The 23,097-nt window shown below is 37.3% G+C and overlaps 1 protein-coding gene across 9 annotated transcripts in view; it reads left to right on the forward strand.

The window, feature by feature from the left end:
- The window catches only part of LOC109447310 (uncharacterized), a 30,128-nt gene extending 7,298 nt beyond the window's left edge, over positions 1-22,830 (forward strand). For 2 of the 9 annotated variants that reach the window (XM_088789422.1, XM_088789404.1), the window contains 3 exons: positions 2,523-2,812; positions 3,802-3,891; positions 5,859-8,323. Coding sequence is in view for 8 of the 9 variants with exons in the window: in XM_088789404.1 (XP_088645530.1) it covers positions 2,523-2,704 (182 nt within the window). In the remaining variant the exon portion in view is untranslated. Of the gene's footprint in view, positions 1-2,522; positions 2,813-3,801; positions 3,892-5,858; positions 8,324-8,396; positions 8,439-13,861 lie in introns of those variants that run through there. The other 7 variants (XM_088789406.1, XM_088789413.1, XM_088789408.1 and 4 more) reach the window with 7 other exon arrangements.
- The last annotated feature ends 267 nt before the right edge of the window (positions 22,831-23,097 follow it).

Below are 23,097 nucleotides of genomic sequence, written 5' to 3' on the forward strand. Positions count from 1 at the left end.
TTCTTTGTTACCAAGGGCTGAAACACAGTGACCCACATCCACTGATTAGATAAAAACCAAAGAACAGCAGAACCACAAGATAAAAGGAACCTGGGGCCTTGAGTGGACCACAGGGTAAGAGCTCCCCAACTTAGACTCAGCAAACTTTCTCTGTAAAGGGCTAGATAACATTAAATGCTTTAGACTTTGTGGGGCATACTCTCTCTGTTGCAGTTATTCAGCTCTGCCATTGTAGTGCAAAAGCAGCTCTAAATAACGACTTGACTATGAGTGAATACTTGATTTGAATGAACAGATACTTGACTATGAATGAATCAATGAGTGTTGCTGTGTTCCAATAAAATTTTGTTTAATAGACTGAGATTGAATTTTATATAATTTTCACGTGCCACAAAACATTATTCTTTCTTTGATTTTTTTTTTTTAAAGCCATTTATAGATGTGAAAACTATTCTTACCTCAGAAACAAAGACAAGAAGAGGGTAGATTTGACATGAGGCTGTGTTTGCTGGCCTCTGACCTGGACTACTGAGCTCTGGACTGTTACGGGGGACAAATAAACTTCCCCTTATTTAAGTCACTGTATTTTGGAGTTTTCTGGCTAAAAGAACTCAGCCTGAACCCTACATAATTCACGCCTATCCAAAGATGATCTTAGTTACCACAGATGGGCTTAAGGAAAGTGCTTTTTAGATGACTAGAGGCCACCACAACCAGGGAGAACTGGAAGGAAGATAGAATGAATAAGTGCTTTCTCCCCTCTCTCCCTGAGAACATGTTGCATGTGTTCAGAAAATCAGCCTAATTAGTTTTACAATAATTTTTGATACTATGTTTTTGGTAGTGGTTTTTTTGTTTGTTTGTTTGTTTTTAAGTTATAACCACTTTTTTTTTTAAAGGTACGATATACCTTTAGGCATAATATTGTTTGGGTTTTGATGTTTATGTTTTTTGTAGTCATGGAAAATGGTGACTAATTTTTAAGGATTACTGTTTTTTTCTGGCTCACTCCCTTCCTTCCAAAAAACCCACACGATTGGAACTACTTTCTCATTGTTTTCTTTTTAAATAATCAACAATAAATATTTATAGGGCACCTGCATACAAAACTATGTGCCAAGAACTGCATTGAATTTGATTTAAAAGGTACCATCCTTGCCTAACTTACAAACCTGTTAAGAAAGCGCAGGAAAACAAATGTACCTCATCTAAAACGTTTTAGGGTATCTGATATAAAGATTGCTTAAATTCAGTAAATCTGTAAATCATCTGTAGAAATAAATGCATGAGGGAGCTTGAAGGCGATAGAACGGCCATTTTATGTGTCTGCTACAAATTTTGTAACCATACTACCGACATCCTTCCCGAAAACATGCAAAAAGAGGTCATTATTTCAGAAATTTGAGCCTGATTGAAAAACAGCATTTTCACCTCTTACATCAGACTTTTTTAAGTTTTATGCCAAAAACCTCTGGGTTTCAAGACAGATTTTTAGGGCTTCCGTTGGGGGAAAAAATACAGTAAGAGTAAACACACTGAGGTTAGTTCATGATCTTCTTTCCTCCTTCCCTACCCAGGTCTTCCTTGAACCCACCTTGGTTCCTCCACTTTTATGGTCCTCTTGAGGAAAAGTGCAGGAAGGGGGGTGGGGACTTTGGAGGAGAGGAGTTGTGAATAAACTTGCCATGTGTGGCGGTGTATTGATTCTTGAGGCGTATACAGAGAAGCATCCACTGTTCCCCAGCACGAGGAGACGAATTCTTGCCCAAGTATGCCACAGAACTGCAGGCAGCTGGTGGGGAGAGGTCAGGTCTGACCCTGAGTAATTAGTCATCTCTTTGTTTTGATATTCACTGGTCTTTATTAAGTGTGCTCTGATGCTGTAAGCTACCACAAATCCTAATTTAGAAGGGAGTTTGGGCTAAGAGAAAGGGAAAAGGAAAAAGGTGTTATTCCAATTAATTGTGCAACTTAAATAGCCCAAAGTCTAGGATTAGCAGAGTCTTCCAATATCCAAATGTCACAGTTTTTTTCTTGGGCCTGCAGTACTACTCAGCTCAAAACATATGTCCTCCCAGACGTCTATAAATAAAGACATAATTAAGGACATTTAAAAAATTTGCATAACATGCACAGCACATACTATATTCCCACACGCTATTCTAGACACTTAACCCATATAATTCTCACAGCTACCTTTTGGGGTAAGTACTCATTAGAACCCATTTTGTAGAAAAGGACACCTAGGCACAGAATTGCCCTAAATCACAAGTTGGTAACTAGTGGAGCCAGGATTTGAACAGTCAGGCAGGCGCCAGAGCTTGTGTGCAGAATCAAATTATGTCACCTCTTTAAAGGTACACAGGAAGGAGAGAGAAAAAGAACTTTAAACACTTGACCGCATAATTGTAGGCACAGCTAACTATGTATGTAGTTGCACATCTTTTGGTTCCTCCCTTAACAGTAAGAAATTCAATGCTAATGTGTTAATTTTTCCTTCTGTATGTGACCTTTTCGCTAAGTGGGGAGCAAATGGAATCTGTGTCGCCTGGAATATGATGACATCACACAGCCTCGACATCATGGTAAAAAGGCCGTACTTCATGTTAGTCTTCATGTGTGGGTTCACACTCAAAAGCCAATAACTGCTGAGTCTTCTGCGAGTTCTTTACATCTGGAGAACATCCTTCCCACTGGGCAATGAAGTGGCTCAGCAATGAAAAACAACATGCTTTGGAGTCACCCCAGCTATCCTGAAATGTTGCTGTATTGCAGGAGTTGGCACATCATGACTGTACGTGGCATATCTCAGGTGAGGTGAATACCAGTAGCTTTGAAGCCTAAGGAGATGAGAGTGGCCTCTACACGTTCACAGTCTTCTTCTTGTTGTTTTGTCTCTGTTTTGTTTTGTTTTGTCTTCTCTTCACTTGTTATAGTTGTCAGGCCTGCCTCTAACATTTGTGTAACTCATGGCAAGAGTACAAATGAACGCCCACATACTATATGTCTAAATATTTAAAAGTTACAAATCAAGCTATTAATGGTCTATAATTGTCTATAAATCAAAACACTGTTGAATAAAATACATCCCATCCTTCTATCTTGACAAATATGCCATCCTAATGAAAAATGGAAAACTGTGTAGTTATAATTTTTGTTGGGAAAAAAAATCAAAGACAAATAACTTTAATTGTTATTGCACATGTCTGGATGTTTTGTTGTTGGGCTGGCATTGTTTAGATGAGTAACAAAATGACAGATATGTAATTCATAATTTATTATGGATTTTATTCCATTAAATTTATTTTTCTTCTTTTCAGCAAAAATCACTAATTGTGTTATTATAATCAATATTCTGTCATGATTTATGTTCTGAAGGATTACAAATAAAATGTAATTCTATTCAGGGGGCCCACAATTTGAATAAATTTTCATCAAGAATGTACATTAAACCAAATATAGAAAATTTTAAAGTTAAACTTATTTTAATATACATTGTTTACAAAATGCTATTTTTATGCTAAAATACTCAAAGGATACATAAAGTTAAAATGGGAAAGAAAAATTATAATTAATGAATATAAGATTTTAATAAAACCGAACTCATTTAATTTTTTAAAAATTAATTTAAAATATTTTATACAAATAAAATTATCTGCAATGCTAGTGTCCAATGCACAGCTGGTTGTCACTGTGAAGTATTAGTATCAGATTTCATGAATGGTTTGTCTAGATCTACACCTTTACCAATGGAGGAGTGATATGCATTGCTTACTATTGCAAAATGCTCTTTTCTGCCAGTTGCAGCTATTGCAAAGATTCGCTAAATATTGAATACCTCAGAACCAAGAAAGTGATGCCAGGCCCCACTGAGACACAGCACGGCATGAGGTAAGGATATATTTTATTCAGGGGACGTGCTGAGTTGATTAATTTGTCTTTTCTCCCTGCTCTTGGAAACAGTGTTCACCTCCAGTGCAATTAGTAGCACATCCCAAACCTTTACAACATTTGGATGTGATCACCTTTTACCTTGAGGACATATGGCAAATGATATGTAGAAGCATTTCCGTGAGCCCTGAATGCTGTTAGTCACAGAGCAGATGTTTGGGTTTAAAGTTGCACTGCATCCTGTTGAGTGTTAAATCCCCAACTACAGAGGCACCATGTGTTCTTTAACACATTTAAGTGTGTGTGTGTGTGTGTGTGTGTGTGTGTGTGTGTGTGTGTGTGTGATGTAGGTCTTTTAAGGAGAAGGGTTTAGGGCAGTGGCACTTTGCCTGGGTCTCAGGTTTTACCGGTTGTTGGGAGTGTTTTTAAAATGTTTTGTGTGTATGTATGTATAATGTATGCATTTACATTTTTACTTATTTTAAAAAGTTTATTAAATTTGATCACTCTGTTAATAAAAATGAAATCACACCTACCAAAGCCTTTTTACAAATTTATCCTCTGGTGATCTCAACAATGATTAACACATACCACAACACCTGAAGTTGCAGAAAGCAGGGTCACTTTTAAAGCCCTCCCAGGTAACATCCATTTTTAATAGGGGCGATTATTACAGCATCATCCTTTAGAAAATGATATCTTCACTGAGGGTCAGAGGTTTATATTAGGTTGGTACAAAAGTAATTATGGTTTTTGCAGTTATTTTTTAAGGTCAGTTTGGCAAATTCTTTCCCTCAACAAGACTGACGAGGAGACCGCTGGTTATGGGCACTGTATATGGCATATGGCTACAACTTAAATGCCTTATTCCCAGGCACTCGGGTTCACCACAGAATGCTTTTTATTTCCTTCCATGCCATGTTTTTTAACATGGTGCCTATGAAGCACCTTCAGGTAGGTCCTTGTTAAAAATGCAGTTTCTGGATGGTCAAAGTCAGGTTTTCTGGGCTTAGGCCCTCTGGTGCCGCTGACACAAATGCTTCTCAAACCAGACTTGGTGAAAAAATAGTTTAGAACAATGGCCCTTAAGCTTTTTTTATTGTACACCCTTATCAGTAAAAATATTTTGGGCTGGTGGATCTAATATACAGTCATTTAATTTTAAATGGTATATGTGTACTACTGTGCTAATATAGCATGTAAATTGTAAAACACACAAAAACAGAAAGTCTTTTAAAAGGCAAAGGTGAAATAAATAATATTTTAATATAATTGTGTTTTATCTATTAATGATATATAATATCATTAATGATACAAAATATTTTTTGCTTTCACCAACATACCATTGTTAATGAATAAGTAATTATTAATAGTAGCCACAAGGCTATTTTTAGTGAAGGCACTGTAATTTGAATTGCTGCATACTTTTAAAAAATCTTGGTTCAATATGATTCAAAGTTTGGGACTCAAGTTCACATTCATTAGAGACTTTTTTTTAATGCTGTCATCCCTAAAAGAGATAATTCAAGACAAGACAGACTCACACAGAAGAGGTAGATTTCTGACTCTATGTACTACTTGTTTTTAGCCCCATCCACAAATTATATGAAGGGTTTGGTTGAAGTTTTGCTTATAAATTTTCGTTGATATCAATCAGTTCTTGCAAATTAGTCACAAAGTGTTATAATTTTATTTTCAAGAAAATGACTTTAATAATTCACTGAGATTCTTTGAGAGATTTTAAAATAGATTTAAAAATTCCATTTCCAAGTTTCTGAAGTGTGATGAGTTTCAGTAGGCAATCCAAGTCATTTTCAGGAACAGAATCACACAATGATGGTACATTTCTAAATCATGAGTGTCTTTTGGAAAGCAGTTACTTTCTCAGTTATGGTTAAATGTTATCTTTGCCTGAAGGGGGCAGATTAAGAGTGTTTTATATGTTTTTTATTTTTATTTTTAAATAGCTAAGGTAGATTTCCATTGAAAGACACATCCTCTACAAGATGAACAAATGACTGTGGCTTAAGGCTGAAGTTTAGGAGAAATCAAGGAAATGGTGAAAATCTTAAGACTGCCAAAAAATGTGCAAAGGCTAGATAATGGTGGGCTGGTATTTTGTGCCCACTGCTCTCATTTTTATTCTATAAGAAGGGAGCAATCATAAATGCCAATCACTACCATCACTAATTCACTGTGGGAAGAGTTGGGGCCTCTGGGATGACTCTCAGCCCATGTGACTGGGTGGATGTGGAATCCTTCATTGTGAGAGAGAAAAATAACAGTAACAAGAGCTGATAATTATGGAACTCTTAGCTGCCAGGCACTTTTCTCGGACTTTTATGTGTATCACTTCATTTAACACAGCAGAGTCCGAGTATCAGCCTGTTCCAAATGAAAAATCTGAGCTCAAGGTCATGAAGCTATTAAGTAATGAAGCCAGGAGTCCAGCAAGTTTTGGAGATGATGATGACCTCAGTTGTGGACATGGGATGTTAAACTGCTGGTCTGGCCCTGAATCTACTGATTAAGACTCAATTCTGGCTTCCGGGTAAGATGGAGGAGGTACCTGAGAGCGTCTGGGGGCTGAATACTCCACACTCAGGAGACAGACCTCTGTCCTGCTGAGGTTGCCCTCTCCAGTCTTAAATCTGCATACTGAACAAAGGCTGGTCTTGTGAAGCATTGATTTCCTGAAATCTACAGATTTCTTGGCAGGAATTCTCTGTCTGGTTGTTTTAGATATCATTTATTGCAGAATATGATTCTTTAATTTCTGGAACATATAGAGATATAATATTAGTGGTTGGGGCGTTTTCTTGGACTCTTATAAATATTAGTTTGTGTTTTCTTGGAGGGCTTCCTCTGAATGAGTCAATATCTAAGCATCCATTCTATTCCAGGCATTGGGCTAGCCTCTTAAGATAGAGTGGTTTCAAAGACTTGTCCCTTACTCTCAGGGAAATTACAGTTTAGAGAGAAACAAGTAAGTGGGTAGGTCGTTGATATAGTGTGTTGAGATTGTTTATAGGACAATAATTTGTCCTATAGGACATTGTTTATAGGACAATATAGGATTGTTTATAGGTGGAGAGGTGGGAGCTGGAGAGGAGGCTTAATTCATTTGCTTATCGTAATACTTGCAAATGGATATCACATTCTCCTTCTTTCATTCCTCACTTCTGTCCTTCCCCATTTTCCTCTTCACAAATTCCCTTCCACCCACCTCTCTATTTTTTCTTTCCTTCCTTTAAAAAAGAATCACTTTTTTTTAATCATCAAAAGATGTATTATTATTAGTAAACAAGAGAGGGATAAGCAAATCTTCACCAATAGTCCTTACCTAGGATTAAAGGTTCTCTATTTAAAGTCATCTAACATTATTGCAGTAATCAGTGTTAGGTACCAGAAAAGTCTAAAACTCTAATGTCATTGAATTATGGCACTCCCACTCTCAACATATAATTATTTTAGTTTCTTTAATAAAGAAATATGTTTTGTTACAAAAGTACATACATGCCTTGAGAAAGCTAGAAAATAAGCAAAAATAAAAGCAAAAGCACTGTATTCCTCTCAATGGAAATTATCTTTAATAACTTCATGTTTTCAGATAACATACAATATATATATGTATTTTTGTTAAAATGGGATAATACTTGGCAAGTTGTTTTGTATTCTGATAACAATCTTTACCTTTACAAGTCAAACTTTAATCTAATAGTCTATCCATATTCAAATTTTCTCAATCATCCCCAAAGTACTCTTTAGATCTAGTTTGTCCAAACTGTAATCTAATCCAGGTTCAATCTTGAATCTAGTTGTTGTGTCTCAGTTTTTTCTATTCCCACACCATCTCTAATCCCACCCCAACCCCCAACGCCCCATGACACACTGACTTGTTGAACAGACCAGACCAGACCAAGGAATCCAACAGAATGATTTATCTTCTCAATTTGTCTGGGTTCCTTCTGGTGCTGTTGAACTCTACCCATCCCCTATATTTTCTTATGATGAAAGTAAAATCTAAATGTTTTCTGGATTCATGTTAAACGTTTTGGTTAAAATATGCCACAGGTGATGGTAGATACTTTATTGTGTATCAGATCAGGAGTCAAAATATTTGATAGTTCCACCATTGGTGGGGCTAAATTTGACCACTGAATTAGGGTGGTGAAAATCTGATCCCTCCGTGAACTTACACTTATGTTTTTCTCCTGTGACTAGAAAGAAATCTTTGTGGTATTACTTTGGCACTCTGTGAATGTCAGATTCCCCATAAATCATGCACTTGCTCCTTTTAACACTAGTTGACAATGCTTGCCTGGGTCAATAATTTTCATTAGGGATTGACAATGATTAAAATCTAGTTCAGCCTTTCCTTTACTCTTAATAGGTGGCATTCTTTTGTAAAATAAAACTTTCTCTCATCAAATGTGTTGTTGTTGTTATTCAAAATAAAGTCTTACTGGAAAGGCAAGATAAATGTGTGATTTTTTTTCCATTAGATATGTGTTCTCAAAGGAAGGAACTTCAAACGATGATGACATGTAAGTTGGGGAAGGGCTTCTGTTTTTTGAGTTTTATTATCTACTCATGGATACTCATTGATTTAATCAATGCTTCTACATCTCTGCAGCATTTTTTGGTCTAAAACATTGTAAGTTGAATAATTCAGCATCAGTTGTTTTATATTGCAATGTTATTTAAAAGAGACAGAAACAGCTAGTTCTACAATTTTATGAACATTTTGAAAAAATGAGATTTTCAAGACACTGGAAATCCCTTTCATTACACACGAAGAACCCCTCAGTCCAGAGAATGCCCTCCGCCTGCCAGTTGTGGTGTAAAGTTCACTCTGTCAGCCTCACATGATTAAAATGATTTACTCTTGGAAAATGGATTTTCTGAGACTGAAAGAGAAGTACCATTTCAAGAACAGTTCACCTGTGCCCTAATCAAGACAAGATGTCTCCATTTGGGGATTTTTTCTTTTTTATTTATCAATATGTATATTGATCCTTAGATTTCTTTCTTTTCTTTCTTTAATTAAAATTTATTGCGGTGACAATGGTTAATAAAATTACATAGGTTTCAAGTGTACAATTCTGTAATACATCATCTATATATCTATTTGTGTATTCACCACCCAGAGTCAGTTCTTTTTAAAAATAAGTTGATAAATAGCTAATTGTTGGGGAAATTGCATAGTTCATTACATAACCTATACATGAAAAGAGCTTTATATTTGTTTGGTCATTATTCTGTTCTCTAAAATAAAGTTAAACTCAAAAGGAAATGATAATGATAAATGGGCATGAGCAGGTACATGTGAGCATGTCAGCACGCACACGTATGCAAACACACTTACACACTGAGAGATATATTACTGAATTGTAGAGTGACCAACTGTCTTGATTTCAGCACTGAAAATCACATGTTCCCGTAAGCTCTCCAGTTCCAGGCAAACCAGATTGGTTGATCACCCTAAAATTGCCAGATAAAAAACAGCATGGAATCCAAGCAACAGATCTCTGATGAATCTTCTTGTTACTGACTCAGACACTTACCAAAGCTATTAATTCAGATATGCATTGATATGTCAAACTTGCAGGAAAATAACTTTTTTTGGTACATAAGGATACGAGTTCTAAGAAGTATCAGGAATGCACTAAAAGTCTCTAAAACTGCCAGTATAAAAGTATCTCACTACCTATTTTTATTTCAGAAGAGGTAATATAATTGCCAATATTTCTGAATATTTCAGCCAAAGCTTTGAAAATGGAATGGTGTAAGGTACAGTGTTCGAGTTGTTTTTCACTATGGAGCTTTATTTATAGTAAGTAATGTTTACAGAGACTGTTCCTTGAATGTTAAGTTGAAAGGGACCTTGAGAAGTTATGGAATCTGTCTAGGAACCTTTCCACATCCAGTCAAAGCCATGATTAGACCATGATGGGACTCCATCCAATATATTTTTAAATGCCTCAAAGAAGGGGATATTCCATTATTAATTTTATATTATACCTAAAATATTTTTTCTGGTTGATACTAGAAACTGTGAACAGCTAGGAATCATTCTCTGACAGAGGTTAGAGATTATTTTTTAATTTTCTGTCAGTAGTTTAATGAAGAAGCTTTTAAATCTTCTTCAAAGTTTGTATTTTTAAATCCTTAGTTAAATTTGTGGCTCTCCTCTAAATCCCTGAAGTATAGATTTGGTGTATTAACCAAGCAGGGCTGCAAGCACAGGTCTTTCTTTGGGAGAAAACAATGTCTGCTTTGTAATATAAGGCTTTACATTTTAAAAATTATAGCACTCATGAAACTTACATATTTGTAGTGAAAATGGCATTATTTAATAGCCTTGTGTTGCAAACCCTTAATCAATTGATGTCTCAAGATATAAAACCATTAGTTTTCTTTATCAGAGTTTAATAGAATCTAGGATTTCCCAATAGTTCTATAGATATGGCATCTTATTGTGAGGATTTATGACTAAAATCTCATTTTTCATCCTCAGGACCAGAGAAGAGCCTAATCCCCACATGCTTTCTAGTAAAAAGAAATGCTTTGAGGCCATAAAAAGGGAAGAATGTTATCCTATGAGACATATAGTTTAATTTTAGGGTTTTTGTTTTGTTTTTTTCTGGTTTCCAGATCTTTGACCTGGACATTTTTGTGGGTAGTTTAGGAATACAGAATTATTTAATTTAGGTGGTAAGTATTGTTGAGATTGAAAGAGCTCACAGAAGTTAAAGGGTATGTGCTATTTGATGTTGGTGTAGAAGGATTGAAAAAGCATCATTCTCAAACTTCAGTTAGGATTGTTTGTTTGAGAATGATGCAAAGTCACCTGGGGGATCTTATTAAAATCAGATTCTAATGCCGTGTGGCCCAAGTTCTGTATTCCTAACAAGCTCCTAGGTAGTGCTGGTGGTCCAAGCACTTTCAACAGCAAGGTTGTAAAGGGCACGACTATAGCTTAGTTCAGTCTTTCTCTTCTTAACCTAGAAAAACAAATAGAACCCTATGGGATACTGGCATCATAGAGAGGGGTGAGGACATGGGTAGGGATGAAAAAATGACCTTTATGGTATTATTGGTATAGAGAAATATTTGTAAAACTAATTAAGAAAGTAATTTCTATTGCACAGTGGCTAGAATGTGGATATAAATCTGAACACTACATACAATGACAGCTTAGCCTGTAATTGCTGAGTTGTTTTAGTTATGAATTAATTCATACTTTATAACTAGATTTTGACTTGTTTTACTTCTCTTGAATGAAATTCATTTTTCTCTCATATCATGAATATAACAAATTGCTTTCGACAAAGAAACTTCATATACAGAAATTTGGTATTGCAAATGCCATATACCAAATAAATGTTCATATTTTGTAACTAAAGTTGACACTTAGATCCTTTGTACCAAACCCCAATAGCCTTACTTCATGTAGTACATATTTTAATTCATAGTCATTTATTAACTCAGCAATAATTATTTATTGAGCAACTCCTTATTCCTTTACAGTGCTTTCTGAATTTTTTGCCCTGATCTGTTAGGATTGTTTGTAGCAGAAAAACCCCAAATCAAAATGGTAGTATATAAACCAAAAACAAGATAATAGTGTACTTCTTTCTTTTTTTTTTTTTAAATTAAATTTATTGGGGTGACAATTGTTAGTGAAATTACATAGATTTCAGGTGTACAATTCTGTAATACATCATCTATAAATCCCATTGTGTGTTCATCACCCAGAGTCAGTTCTCCTTCCATCACCATATATTCGATCCCCCTTTACCCTCATCTCCCACCCCCACCCCCCGCCCCCTTTACCCTCTGGCAACCACTAAACTATTGTCTGTGTCTATGAGTTTCTGTTTCTCATTTGTTTGTCTTGTTCTTTTGTTGTTTTTGGTTTATATACCACATATCAGTGAAATCACATGGTTCTCTGCTTTTTCTGTCTGACTTGTTTCGCTCAGCATTACTCTCTCAAGATCCATCCATGTTGTCACAAATGTTCCTATATCATCTTTTCTTACTGCCGAATAGTATTCCAAGATGTCAAGGATCTCATCACCTTCTGTCTTGTTGCTTCCCCAAAGCATGGCCTTCCATCCTGAGATTATTACCTGGTCCAAAATGGCCACTGGGATTTCAGCCATTATGATCACATTCCAATCAGTAGAAAGGGAGAACAGGAGAGAGAAATGCGTGTTTCCTCCATCTCTGCAGGACTGTTTTTCTATCCCCTAGATCACATTTAATCACATGGTGACACTTAGCTGGAAGGATGGCTGGGAAATGTAGTCTTTATTCCCGGTGGCCATGGCCCATCTACAAAATTGAGGACACTATTACTAGGCAAACTGATCTGCAGGCCAAATCTGCCCACAGCTTATTTTTGTAAATAACTGTTTATTAAGACATAGCCATGCCCACTCATTTATTTAATTTCTGTTTTTGCTTGCAAACTACAATGGTGGAACTGAGTAGTTTTGAAAGAGGTCGATGGCCCACAAAGCCTAAAATATTACTGCCTGGTCCCTAATAGAAAATGCTTGCTGATCCTTGCTATGAAAGAAAAGGAGGGACAACCCACAGTCTCTTACATTTCTTAGACTATTTTTTTCTCCTCTCTCATCTTTAGCCAAGTGAAGCTCAGTTATAAAATCAGCAGCCTATACAAAATGCTAAAAAATAGGGTATTAGCAAGAGTTGTACATATTCTGGTACAGGATGTTAGGGAGGCCATTTGAGTAAGATGCTAAGATGTTCCCACATAGAACTATCTTTTTCATTACCTTGTTAAGATTTATAATTGTTTGCCATTTGGGTCTTGCATCAGTCTGGGCTTAATTGATGCAAACAGAATTCACTCTAGCTAGTTTAATCAGGAAGGGATTTATTACAGTACATTAAATCACATACAAAATCAAGAGCTTAAGAGTAGGAGGAAAAGAGGTGCTAAATAAGTAAATGCTAGATAGAGTTTTCAGAAATGACTCCCTAAGTATATTGCAGAGCAGGACAACCAAAAGGGCTTCTATCTTGTTCCTGATCCAGGAGCTCCAGAACACCACCACTCTGTGCTTCAGTCTAGAAATGGCATAATTAAGAAGCCACCACTGCTGCTGGCTCCAGAAATATGGTTCACACGAGCAGCATGGATGGCCTGTACCAGGTCTCTGACACCCACTGGAACATCTACTAATACTGGAGTGAAAAATTTCAAATATCTCTATGAGGAGGCCTGCCAGAAGAAACAGCAAAACTACAGAGGCAAGGCCTCTACCATACTTCCAAAGGCCAAATTTCACACAGAGTAAATCTGATTTGTCAAATCTAAATTGCATTTAGAATCCAAGCTGCAAGGGAGTCTGGAAAATGTAAATCATAGTTTCCCAGTCTCTGTAGCACGAGAAGACTGACGAGAAAAAGGGTGGAATGGATGACGGGCACCAATATTTCATGTCCTGTTCTAGAACTCTTGTTCTAGAACACGAACTCGACATCTGTATGTGATGATGTCTTTTTTCTTTTTTTTTTGACTCTGACAAGTCAGTATGTTAATCTATCAACAGTCTCCCTCAACTTGGTCCAACCATGAACATTTTATATTCTCAGAAGTATACCAAAATCAGGCAATCGTATGTTTGCCATAATTTTTATGATTGGATCAGTGCCTTCATACATATTTTTGGCCAGAACTCTTTCATCAATAAAATATCCCTTGGAAACATACACAAGTAAATAAGTAATTAGCTGCTCTCATTGAAGCAGCAGTAGAGGCTTATGGTAGAAATATTTCCTAATCTTTGTATATTGCAGGTGCTCACTTATGTCTCCCAGACTCCCATAAATGGGGACCATGTGACTGCATTCTGGTCAATGGAACGTGTCACTGTCAAACTGGCCCTAAAACCCACCTTGAACTCTCCATTTCTCCTTTCCTTTATTGCAGCAACAGCAGAGACCTTATGTTGATATAGTGGCCTCACACAATGGTGATAGCTGGACCTTGGATTTACGAGATGGAAGAGAAGACCTTTGACCTGCACTGGCATTTGTGGAGTGAGAAACAAACATTTGTGGTATGAAGTCATGGAGATTGTATGTCATCACAACAGAGCCTGTCGCTTTTGATACATATGGGCCTGAGGTCCTATAGTCACCACCTCTCATCACTCCACCTCCAACCTTTTGCTGCATCTTCTACCCCTGCTCCCATCTCCTAAGGCAACTCCTACAACTATTTCTGGGGACCAGAGTTTGTAAGCTATTACTTTAGACTGTTAAAATACCCTCCCCTCTAGTTTTAGAATTTAAAAGACTGTATAAAAATGAGCATTACAATTACAGATAAAGCCAGGAATGACTGTAAGCAGGGTGGGAAGGCAGGCACTGATCTTCTCCCATCGCACTTCATTGAGAACAGTCCTGAATTTATGTTTTACATATAGAACATCCACTGCTCAGAAAGAGTGCAAAAACCATTCTTTTCATATTTTTAAAGTTTTATATATGGAGTCTAGTTTCTTTTTCTGGAAAAGGCATTGTTCGTCAAAGTGGTATAATTTGATATCATTTGAATCTGACTTTTCCATAGAAATGATGTTAAAATAGGGACTAAGCGTGAAGACTAAAAGCCCAATTTCTGAAATAAAAATTACCACAGATACTGTATTTAATGAGGCAAAATAGTATATTTGATTAGCATATTGAAATAAAGTTATTCCAATAATTGGGAAGATATATTAAGCAATCACAGAACATTGTATTTAATAAGGAACATTACCATAGTATACTGTAACCAAACAACCCATGAAAAGGAATCTCAACAAATAGGTCGCAAAATTCAGGAGGTCTTCTCTAAAAGAGTGACAGGGTTTTAGGGGAAACTTTGGTTACAGACCTATCTCATGACTCACTCAGGGATTTGATGACTTTCATCAAACGTTACTCTGTAAAGTTCAGGCATCAGAGATCAAGCAGTTGATCTTCTTGATATGTTGGAGGTTGGACTAGGTTTCTGCAAACTTCTTTGGGATCCAGGGTGTTCATGCATGTCTAGGGGGTCAGGGGCAAAAATGTGAATGGACTGAATGTGGATCTCTCTGTTTTTACAAAGCGAGCTTCTCATCTGTTCAGACTCAACCTAGATACCACCTCCTCAGGAAGACCTTCCCTGATCACCTTCTCTAAAATAGCTGTGCCCTCTTCCCCCTGTCAATTCCCAGACCTCTCTTTACCATATTTTCTTCATATCACATGTCACTAATTGAAATTGTTATGTATTTTCCTATTTCTTCACTAGCGTATAAGCTCCATGAGAGGAGAGCATTTATTTCATACCACTGTATCCTCAACAAATATCATATTGCCTGGTACATAATAGGCACCCAATATTTCTTAGGTTTCCCTAGAGATTATTATTAAGTATCATGTAAAATGCACATTTCGTTCAATTATATTCCTCTGTTATTACACAGGAGCACTACTGATGGGGTGGTAAGGCGTTAGGGGAGGGGAAGCATTCTGTAGTCCTGGGATTAGGTCTCTCTCGGTCTTTTAGTGAGACTGTGCCCTGGGCTGTGACCTTCACGTGAGCTTATCAGTGTCTCCTCCCTGCCCACACCCCCCACCCCACCTTAGGTATGACAGATGTTTAGAATGGGATAGAGTGGGGTATTTCCCTTCCTCCAGATCAGTTATGCTCTGATATAACTTCCATAGTTTAGGCTCTTGAAACATAGTTTTATTGAAGACAGGTCTTGTTAAGAACAGTAGAATACTCTGGGAGTATTTAGAACGGCTATTTTCCCCTCCCTCAGACCCTCCTCGGAGTTTTTAATCCTCAAACTTGTCCACATGAAACCTCCAGAAATTTGCCAATTCCAATGTAGGGTTTTCTACTCTGGCATGGTTCCTGAAGGTTTCTCCTGGTAGGATCCACCTGTCTGTCTCTATAGTTTTGGAGCAGAGGTTTGCCCTGTGACCTCCATCCTCTGATGGACCTAAAAGGAGTTGTTGACTTTCAGTTTGTTCAGCTTTTTTTCTTTTGTGTGGATGGGAGAGACAACATCTAAGCTTCTTACGTGCTGGGCTAGAAACTGGAAATCCTTCAATATTTTAAAAAAATAACTGAATAGATGCTATAAGAATGTACAGCTATCAGCTGGTTCACTATGATTGTTTGTTCTAGTTTTGCAAGTCTGAATTTTATTTTAACCAATCGCATCATAACTGTACAGGAATAGATGAGTTTCCATTCGAGTGAATGGTACCTCTCAAACCTCATGACAATCCCTGATATTTTTTTACTACAACAGACTGTTTGCATAATACAGAGAGTAGTACATGTAAGTTATATTACCCATTAGTCAATAACTCCCTAACTGAAAGCAACATATTCTAAATGTATTGATGATGTGCTATAGACTAAGTGGCAATAACAGATACTACCAAAAGTCACTGGTTCAAACATAATAGAAGGGTATTTCTTTCTCATGCAAACAATCTGGAGGGAAGTGGTTGCCCTGTTTGGGTGGGCAAAAGATCATGGAAAGACCAGGTTCTTTCTGTGTTGTTACTATGGTGTCTGTCTAGCTAAGTGGTTGAAACTGGCTCAGCTGTTTGTCTACAGTTCAGCCTGCAGAAAGGGATCATGAGGGAATCTAGAGAGCAAGCAATTTTTTTTGAAGTGTCTGATGTGGAACTTGCACAATCACCGCTGCTTACTTTCCACTGGCACAGACAGTCCAATGGCCAACTAGCTGCAAGGGAGGCTGGGAATTCAATCTTAAGCTGTGTGGCTAGATAAGGGAGGATGGACTGAGGATCAGTTAGTGATCAACACTGTGTGACTCTATGTGTGTATAAAATGACCTTGCTTAGAAGTTTTAAATGCATTTTGAAGTCTGACAAAAGTACCTGTGTTTACTTTTGTGATATCAATACTAGTAACTTTCTCGTCTTAAAAGTATGTTCAAATGAAAATCTTACACAAAATACACAGAAGACACTCCAGGAAATGAACCTTAGTATTTTGCTGAGCTTTAAAGAGAATATGTAATCATGGTGCTGGCTGTTTAACTATGAAGGACTACATATGATCCAAATATAAAAGTGTGTGTGTGTGTGTGTGTGTGTGTGTGTGTGTGTGTGTTTGTTTCAGGTGAATCAGTTTTAACATAGTGTTCCATTTGAAAAAAATATATACTCCAGCAGCCCAAAGTAATTTACAAGGAATTTGAATATTCTATGTGCATTTCTCAAGAAATGTTAAGGAGATCGATGTTATAACCTACAACAATACTTTTTAAAATACTTTCTCTCTTCCACACTTCTTGCATACCACATATTTGTTCCAGAGCCTTCCCAAACTCCCTCATCTTGACATCCACCTTTTATGGCTCTTCTATCTTCTTCCTCCTGCCTTCACCTCAAGCTCTTTCTTCTTTAGACCAATTTAGAATTGAGCTTCTTTTTATAGTTTCATTTCTGCTTTGCTCATTACCTGGATTCTCCACAAGAAAGAACCCAGGGCTGACCCAGAAAGCCAAAATCTTTTCCCCTTTTTTCATGCAACTCTGGCCTGGTAGCTCTCCCTGTCTCCTAATTTCGCATTACAAAAATACCAAGAACTGAGACTGGCAAAGAAAAAAATGCCTCAGATGGTGGGGGAGGGTAAAATCTGCACAGACAGGAATGGGGAGGCTATGAATACTTACACATTAAAATGTCTTGTTTCCATCACACATATATCATTAAGAGCTCAAGTGAGGATAATGTGGATGGCTATAACTCCAAAACAGATGGAAAAGCTCTCAGTTTAAAAATATCCACAAAGCTGGATTTATGCAGATGTTCCACCTGAAGGCAGAGCTGAACAAATTAATGCTCACAGTGGACTAAGAAACTCTAATCTATAAAGTGAAAAGGGAAGGGAAGGAAACTGAAAATTATTGAGCACTTACTCAAGTATTGTGTTAAGGTCTTTAAACAATGTCATGTCATTTAAAACCCCCAATAACACTTCAGATCAATGTTCTCAGCTTGGGGATCTACAGACCATATTCTCACTAGTACCCGAGTGGTGAGATTTTAAAATGCTGTGATTTGACATCAAAAATAATATTAAATGTTCAACACTATGTAGTATAAGTGACTGACAGTAAGATTTTGATTGCAGAGGCATCCATCTCAAAGACATCCATCTCTAATCAATATAATCAATATAGTGCCAGCTGTATTATACTCCTACAGCTATACAATTGGATAAGGAATCGGGTGGCCCCCACCCATGATGCTCTTGGTAACCTGGATAACTGACCACTTGAGTGATCCTGCTTTCCCTTTCCCAAGCCCTAATTCCTGCTCTTATATTTTAAATTCTCCAATAAAGAGTGAACCCACAAAACCCTAGGCACCCCACCCTTGGGCTCAATAAAGTTAGAACCCCAAGTCCACGCTCCCTCCCTCTCTCTGGGACCTATGAGTAACAAACATTTCTTTTTAAGTTCCCCGATGGTTGTTGCTGAGATGTGTCTTGCAATCATAATAAGAACTACAAAGGCTGATCCAGCCACAACATTGGCTCTGGTTGAGGGAAATGTGTGTGGGGCCTCCCGCAAGTAATATAGGCCCAGCTGAGTGCCCTCAGACGTTTGTAGTCAATGTCCATAGGCTGAGACCACATGAAACACATGAGCAAATTCAGGATCATCAGGAGAAATATCTTATAATTTTATAATAATATATATCTTATGATAATCTTATAATAATCTATTTTATAATATTATAATATGTCTTATAATAATAATACTTATAACCAAAGAGTCTCATCGTAGCTCATTGTGCTACTTTAATTGAGGTAAATTAATGAGATAGGCACAAAGGCAGATTTAATATGTAAATGACACACATATGACAAGTAGAGCTCAAAACACCTCATATTGTTTGAAATGAGTGATGGTTTTGCAGGAGCTCCAGTTCAGAACAGGACTAAGAGATGTGAGTTATCACCTGCCGTATGATAGTAAAGTCATATTCTAAAGGATGCATCATGGCGGTATCATATTAGTATTATGAGCTATAGTTTGGTATAAGCAAAATGATACCACATTGTTAATGCTGTTTCTTTGAATGTTGTTGTTTTCATGAGTATTTTAACAAATTTACAAATTTGTGTTAATTGTTATCAGTATGGTAAATGGGATTATTCTTCCCAGTTTTTCACTTCCTCTCTAGTATAGATTTATACAGCCAAGCTTGTGTCCTGTGACTTTGCAGCCCCTGTCACTAGAGAAGGCAGACTGTTAGAGAAGGCTGGAAAAAAGGCAACGTGTGTGACGTGGCGGTGAGACATGAGCAAAACTGTCCCATTTAATAACATGCAGGCAAAAAAGTACACAAAATGAACTCGTGGCATTGGACAAGGACGTTCTGGGTCGAGTCAGAATGTCGATAATGTGAATAGGCTGCAATTTGCTGCATTTGAAAAGGTACAATGAAACACCGATCAGCTCAGAAAAGAATTGGCCAGTTTATAAGGAAAATAGAGAGGGAATGTAGACAGCATAGAAATTCCAGAAGCTGTAGGGTTGGTAAATAAAATTGTTTCTGGTTTCCAATCAGTAAATGATAAAATTGAAAAAAAACACCTTGGATTGGAAAGACCTACTATAATAGCCTCACGGAAATGAGAAAATCCTGGCATGATCCAAGACAAACCTCAAGGCAATGTCCAACTGTAGGTACCTTTACTTGGACAAAATGACTTTTAGAAGAAAAGTGATTCACTAAGTGGTCCCACTGATGCCTGATGCACACAATGTACTTGTAATTAAGTCTAGAGAGACGTGCCTCACAAATTTTACAAGTGTGGCTTTTGGCACATGGAATTGCTAGTAATTAACTGCATCAAAAACCAACAGGTTTTTAAGAGCTGTGTTTTTAAAAGTACAACCATGCTAGATTAGAAGAGACTGACTTTGAGAAAGATAAAAGAGCTGTGGGCTCTCAACTACAGTAGGAGCCCAAGTAGGTGAGAGAGCGGCTCAGATTCGCCAATACTTTCTTAAGATGTGGTCAGGAAGGATGAGGGAAAAGGACGGTCATGTGTGAGGCACAGTGGGGACACGGGAGAACAATGGACTGGAGCTTCGACCCAGGGAGCAGAGCCAGGGTCTAAAAAAAATAGAAAAAAAAAAGGAATGTTTCCAACCCCAGGGGAAAAGTGGTCAATACTTTCATAATAGGATTTTGGAGTTCTTATGGACCAGTGACCACTATATATCTCACTGTTATTCCTTGTCCCCATTTCACGATTGTATGTTGGCCTGTAGGGGACAGATTTTTTTTGGTCTTTTTGTTTATAAAATAGCTGGCGCAAGAAGAGCCACATCTGGCCCCAATGTAGAGCACAGATCATGGAACTTTGAGCCTGATGCTGTGATTGGATGAGGCTTTGGCATATTTTGAGGGCCAGTGGGGGAATACATCATGTCAGGGAGCAAAGTGACGTGATGTATTCTGTGACACAGAATTCTGTGAGGGATATGGTGCTGAACTATCATTCTCCGTTTTTCACTGCCTCCCAGTTATAGATTCATACCTCCATGCTTGTAGCCATGAGACTTTGCAGAACCTCCATGAGAGGAAGCAGCATATATTTCACTGCCCCATGGAGGCTGGACTTAGCTGGAATGTTAATGAACACAACACAAGATGAGGCTTTAAGTGTGTGTGAATGATTTGGTTTGGCCTGTGGGGTCCTGTATACATCATTAAAAATAACCCACCCCCACCCCACAAATCAACCAACCAACAACAAAAAACCACCATTTTCCAGGTAGTTTCCAATCCCAGAACGTAGACCTGGGGAACAGACTGAATCTACTTGTAACCTGGTGCTAATCCTCACCTACCCCAGCTGAGACCACTGTGAATAAGGGAAACAAATATTTAATTTATAATTTACTGAAATTTTGGGGGTTATCAGTTATGCAGCATTATTTTCATACTAGTTGACTAATAAAATTGATATAAGAAGTATAAGCATAAAGAATTTACACCTAGTTTTATGTTTATACATATTTCAGTTGTATTAAATTAGAAAACATTTCAAGACATTGAGTCAACACTAGGGTCCAGTTGTTTTTAAAGGTCTCCACATATTAATCAAATCTTGGAAACCTTGCCTTAGAGAGTTCTGATTAACCCCATTTTATGGATGAGGAAACTGAGGCAACTCAGAGAGACTAGTGGCTTCTTTAAGTCATAGGGTCTGACTAGCGCCTGCCTGACTTCAACATGACAATTTTTCTACTCTATGTCTTGCTGCCCCTTTTTATTAGTTTTAAGTAGCTTCTTTTTTGTTTATTAAATTAAAATTCAATGTAAGGGCATACAGAGATCAAAGGAAAGAAAAAAATGTTTTCTAAAAAGAAAGATAGAAAGGAAAACGATAAACTGCCAAATTCAGATGATGAAACTTGGCAGAATAACTATAAGCAAAACTCTGAGTGTCCAAATCCTGTCAGAGATTTTCACCATCAAAGGATTGACATATGAAGCTCATGTGTCACTACGATTAACAGGCAAGAACGGTGCTTTCAAAATACTTCAAAACTTGTGACCATCCACCTATAAGATGGATACTGACATCAAAGTATGCAGCCCCCCAAAAAAACAGCACTGGAGAATCCTGAAGAATTAGACCTGGAATGAAAGGACTTTTGGAAATAAAACTGCAGATTACAAAACAAGTAGATTCTTTTAATGTTCAAGAGAGCTTTTCTTCTTTAAATTTTCCTCATTGGAGCATAATTTGAGTCGTTTCAGATGTTAATCACATCACGGAGGGGGAAATCCCTCCAGAGTATAATTTTTTCATGTGGCTCAATGTTAACAGGCCTTTTTAAACGTGGAAGAAACTCGTAAGCTGCTTGGGATAGTTTTCACAAACTGTCCACAAGACGCGCCATTCGGAAACCTGTTGTCAGTCAGGCTGTGGTGAGAGCCTTCGCTTCCTTAGATCATTGCCTCCTTTGGGTGAGGAGAGACGCTAAATGCTACAGACACTTCAGCAGCCTCAACTCCTCCTTGTCTGTCTATGGTTGCTTTCACAGAGACAAGATGATAATAAGAATATGTTGTTTATGAGCATTACTTCCCCAGAGAACGTTGTGGGAGTACTAAAGTGGCAAAAAGAAGAAAAGGGAAAACTACTACTTAAGCAAAGGAGGAGGTTAAATCCTCTCCCTAGCCAGCCACCTCTACCCAATTTCCTCACTTTAGAAAACTCTATTTCCAAAACATCTCAAAAGATGCCCACGTTTTAATTTATGGGCCATCTCTTGGATAAAAGTACTCAACTCTTACATATGCACAGTGGGACACAATTGCTCTGGAAGCAGTTTTGAATGAGAGAAGGACAGTTAATCCATGGATAGGCAATGTCTTCCAGGAAAAAAAAAAAAAGGCAAAGTGGTTTAGGCTGGGGAGGTGAAATTCCTTATAAAGGTGGCCCTTTAGATTCACTGTCCTGGGAAGGTCACACTGTAGTTTGAAGGTTCTTTCAGCGAATCCAGTGTTCTTGATTATATTGATGGCCTCTGGGGCAGAGAGAGCAATTGTTTCACAAGAGCAAGTTTGTTCTGAAACATTGTGAGGAAAATAACACTTCAGACAAATCAAATTGGCATCAATGAAAAATCATAAATTTTTAATTTCTTCGGACAAATTTGAGACTCCAATGGTTATTTTAATTACTGATGAATGGATTGCTTGCTCTTTCCATGATCATAGAGAGACTACTTCATTTTCCTCTCTTTCTTTTCTGCATTCCTCAACTCCTTTCCTTGGAGGACTGATGCATCCAATTCTTTGTGTCATTGGGATACAGATATAGAAAAGGAGAATAGCAAGTTTTGGAAAGTGTGAGGATATGTCTTACTCGCAGTGTAGTGTTTGCAATAAAAATTCTTTAAAAAACATGTTGAGTTTCTAAGATGTTTGAAACAAACTGATATGAGCAAAATGGGTATAAATGCCTATTTTGTCAATATTGAAATATATTGGAGTTTATTAATTGAATGAAATATGAAAATACTCTCAAAAACTTCAAGTAACATGTCTAATTTTAAAAAATTGGATTGGATTTTTTATTTTCTCTGATATTAAAGTTAGATGTGA

Source organism: Rhinolophus sinicus, chromosome 1 (assembly GCF_057876585.1).
Source record: "Rhinolophus sinicus isolate RSI-liver-muscle chromosome 1, RSI-T2T, whole genome shotgun sequence".
Lineage (NCBI taxonomy): Eukaryota > Metazoa > Chordata > Mammalia > Chiroptera > Rhinolophidae > Rhinolophus > Rhinolophus sinicus.